The sequence below is a fragment of the Belonocnema kinseyi genome, chromosome 6 (genome assembly GCF_010883055.1).
Source record: "Belonocnema kinseyi isolate 2016_QV_RU_SX_M_011 chromosome 6, B_treatae_v1, whole genome shotgun sequence".
Classification (NCBI taxonomy): domain Eukaryota; kingdom Metazoa; phylum Arthropoda; class Insecta; order Hymenoptera; family Cynipidae; genus Belonocnema; species Belonocnema kinseyi.
In genome coordinates this window covers 143,860,590-143,864,528 of record NC_046662.1, presented here as the reverse complement: position 1 = coordinate 143,864,528, position 3,939 = coordinate 143,860,590, and the positions used below count along the sequence as shown (strand labels likewise).

The 3,939-nt window shown below is 25.5% G+C and overlaps 1 protein-coding gene across 3 annotated transcripts in view; it reads right to left on the bottom strand.

Moving 5' to 3' along the window:
• Positions 1-2,085: 2,085 nt before the first annotated feature.
• Positions 2,086-3,939, bottom strand: part of LOC117174762 — a 10,475-nt gene continuing 8,621 nt past the window's right edge. For 2 of the 3 annotated variants that reach the window (XM_033364114.1, XM_033364116.1), the window contains exon 4: positions 2,086-2,388. In XM_033364114.1, coding sequence (XP_033220005.1) covers positions 2,299-2,388 — 90 coding nt within the window. In that variant the 3' untranslated portion in view covers positions 2,086-2,298. Of the gene's footprint in view, positions 2,425-3,939 lie in introns of all 3 variants that reach the window. The other variant, XM_033364115.1, reaches the window with a different exon arrangement.

The following is a 3,939-nucleotide window of genomic DNA, read 5'->3' as shown; positions in this document are numbered from 1 at the left end:
GAAGTCTCTTAACATTTATTAGAATCTTTTTAAATAACTTTTTTTTAACTTTTTAAATAGCTTTAAAGTCTTTAAAATCACTAAAACTGTCTTAAAATTTTTTTAATTTATTGTAAATCTTGAAATGTTTTTGAATTATTTTTAATCAAAATTCTTTGAAATCACCTAAACTGCCTTAAAATTTGATTAAATCTCTTGTAAATCCTTAAACTTTTTTGTATTCTTAAAAAAATCTTTAAAATTCCTTCAAAGTCGTTCTATTTCAATTTTTCTGCATTCTTCTAAAATCCTTTCAAACTTTTTGAAATTGTTAAAAATCTCTTGAGAAACCCTAAGATCACTTAAAGTCTTTTTTAAATCCTTTAAAGTCTCTTTGATATAAATTTATTTGATATGAAACTACTTAAAATCACTTATTATCGAAAAGTATTATGACATAAGTCGCTTGTAATTGAGGTTATAACCATAATTACGGCAAATTATATTTTTTCGTGATGGATTGCCTGATAGAACATTTTCCAGATTGTCAACAATAATGAAATAAATGGCTTTTCTTTCTTAAAAGCAAAGGTATATCACGATTTCTTACCTAATATCGCCGAAATTAATTAATTTTAGTCAAACTCCTATCTAAACAATGCTTTTCAGTCCACCAAGGAGTATAGCCTACAGATTTTAATGTTACCGACCGGACGTGAAGTAATATTCATGGACATAGAAAAGAAGGGACTAGGCATGCCATCCTAACTTAGGCGAGCGGGGTTGAATCCACGGGAGGGGGAGAATTCCATGAGTGGGGAGAGTTGCCATCTTACGACGTGCCATTTGATTATAGCGCGAGATTTAAATTTGTGTTTTCGTTTCGCGAAGAGTGAATAAGAAATATGAACCAAAGCTGAAATGAAATATGTTTGAAGAGAGTGCCGAGCAAATGATATATTTCATGAAAATTATTTAGAAATCAATTTTTAAGTAATATACCACACAAATGTATACGTAATTTATGAGTATAAATTTATATACGCATAAATTATATGAAATAATTTTTTTTATGATTCGAGACGACTTGATTTTGATGTAAGGTCTTGAGTTCAGCACTGTTCAGTCATAGTTAGTTAAGAGGAAAGTGAAAGAGAGAACAAATTCGTTGAATAAAAAATATGCATTTATTTTAGGATATGGATAATACTCACATTAGGGTGGTCCAAAAATGCTTTGCAAAATGTTTCCACTCTAGAAAAAAAAGTTTCTATTTCTAAAATAGAAAATCGCTAAAAAAAATTAAAATTCTACATTCTTACGTATTATAGTTACTTTTTAGCAATTTCCGTCGTCTTTTACATACAAATAATTTACAAAGAACAATTTGAATATTTTCCATGACTTTTTAATTAATTTTAAATTGCTGAAACAAATGTAAATTATTTAAACAATTATTTATTCCCCAAAAACTTAAAAATAGCCCTATTTTTCGATTGAAATACAATATTTTGTCATAGTTTGTAGTAGTAAATTAAAAAAAAAACATTACGTATTTAGTTTAACAATAATTTATTTTCAATAATTTTAAAAATTGAGCCAGAGATGTCTACTTTTTTCAAATTTGTATCCTATGCTACTTTATGTTGAATAATTACATAATTTTGATTAACTTTTTCTAATTTTTAACAAATTTCTATTTGTTCAAAGAATTTTTATTTACTTAAGCAGTTATTTTTCGATAACTAAAAAAATCAAATAAAATAGAACATTTTTAAATTATATTTGTTAAATACATTTTAAAAAGTGGATAATGTATTCTTTCTATACACTATACGTTTAAAAACATAATTTCATGTGTTCTATTTTATTTAATTATTTTAGATATCGAAAAACACTGATTGAGCAAATAAAGATTGTTTAAATGAACATATATTTATTAAACAGTGTAAGAAATGTATCAAAATTATGTAATTATTCAACAAACCGTAGCATAGGATACTAATTTGAAAAGAAAGTTGATATCTCTGCCTCAATTTTGAAACATTTTGAAAATAGAGAATGAATAATTGTTTAAGTAATTACATAATATTTTCAGAAAAATTTACTGCTCCAAAAACTAACAAATAATTATATTTCAACTCAGAAAATACGATTATTCTCAATATTCTGATTTTATGAGAATATCGTAGTCGTTGATTTTTTAATTCATTGCGCAATAGTACTTTTGTTGGAGAATTAAAGACGAATGTAGGTGAAGCGTTTGTTCCTTTGTCGCTATTACTCCACCTTCTACCTTTTGGAGTTGTAGGAATATTTTTATATCACAATTTCCTTCTTCGTCGTAATGACTGCACCTTTTGCCATTGGGAGTTTTTGGAAGATATGTATTGATATAATCATCCGTTTCTGGAAAAGAAGGGATAGTTGTTGCTAAATGAATTTCTGCAACATTAATAATGCAAATATTGTATTAAATTTTATTATTACAAATTCAATGCTAATCAAACCGTTCAAAATGGAATTAATACAAAAATTTAACTTTTAAATAAAAATGATGTTCAATTCGAGTCGATTGAAGTTTTAAAAATTCCAATTGTGAACTTATCAATTTCTTTACCAAAAATAAATAATCCGAAATAAATTGAAAGCGTTTACATTTTAATATTTTATTTTTTAATTGAAGAATCTCTAAATATAATTATTTCAGATCAAAATTTCGAAAATAAAAAAATTTCAAAACGTTAAAAATAGAAATATTTGTAAATTAGAATTATAAAAATTGTGTCATTGAAGATTCTAAGCTAATGTTATTGCGTACAAAATTTAATTATTCAAAAATTTTAACTTATAAATAAAAATAATTTTCAGTTCAGAGTGATTCAAGCTTTAAAATTGTTAACTCTAAACTAAACTTAATGTTTTAAAGCCAAAGCTGCTGAAATTATAGAATTTTAAATTGTTATTACGATTAAATTTATTTAGAAACGATTTAATGAAAAAATAGCATGAAAACTATTTTGTTTAGTTGAAAATTGGACTTTTTTATATGAAAATAGTGTATATCGTGTAATTTTTTTCGAAATAGTAGAAAAATAGTGTATTGTTTCAAAAAGTGTAAAATAGTTTAATAGTGTGGTGAGTTCGAGGCCTATATTTAGGAATTCAGTCACTCCTGGAAATTAGTACAAATTTCGAATCATTCAAATTAAGAGTATTTCAAATTTGTTAGTTTTAAAGATTTTAAGTAATACATAACCTCTGTCAAATATATTCTCCGAGGAGTTTTAATAGTAATTTATTTATTTTTTATCTGCTAGATTTGATAACCTTATAAGTTATCTAGGTCCGTTTAATAATTTTTATAAACTCTTAGTATTAAAAAATTGGTTATTATGGATGTAAAAGTGGATTGTTTTTAATATCAGGACTATTATTTTTAATTAATTTATTTTATTGTAATATAATTTTTTATGTAATTAAAATAATGATAAAATTAAGATATATTTTTGATAAACTTAAATCTTTATTTGAAAATAAAACTTTTAATTATTCATAAACAAGTTGATTTTCAGTTAATTTGAATTGTGAGTATAAAACATTAAAATTGCATTAATTATTTCATTTGATAATATTATAGAAACAAGAAACTAAACATTCATTAGCTTATTTCGTAATTCTCAATTTTACCATGAAGATTCAAATTTTAGAGTGAAGTTTCCAATTTAATGGAGTGTCTCGAGTTTAAGGGTTCTCTAAGAGTCTAAGGGGCTCAAATCAGGTAAAAGATTTTGACAGTTCTGGGTCAGAGCCGAGTAGATCCGACCTACTAGCCTGGGTTCGCTAGTAGACACCAGGATCACCCTTTGGAGACCCATGACCCACAGGTATTTTTAGAGCTTTATAACTAACGTTCTGAAGGCTATAAAGTCAGGTTTGACTGTACCCATGTGTTCAAAA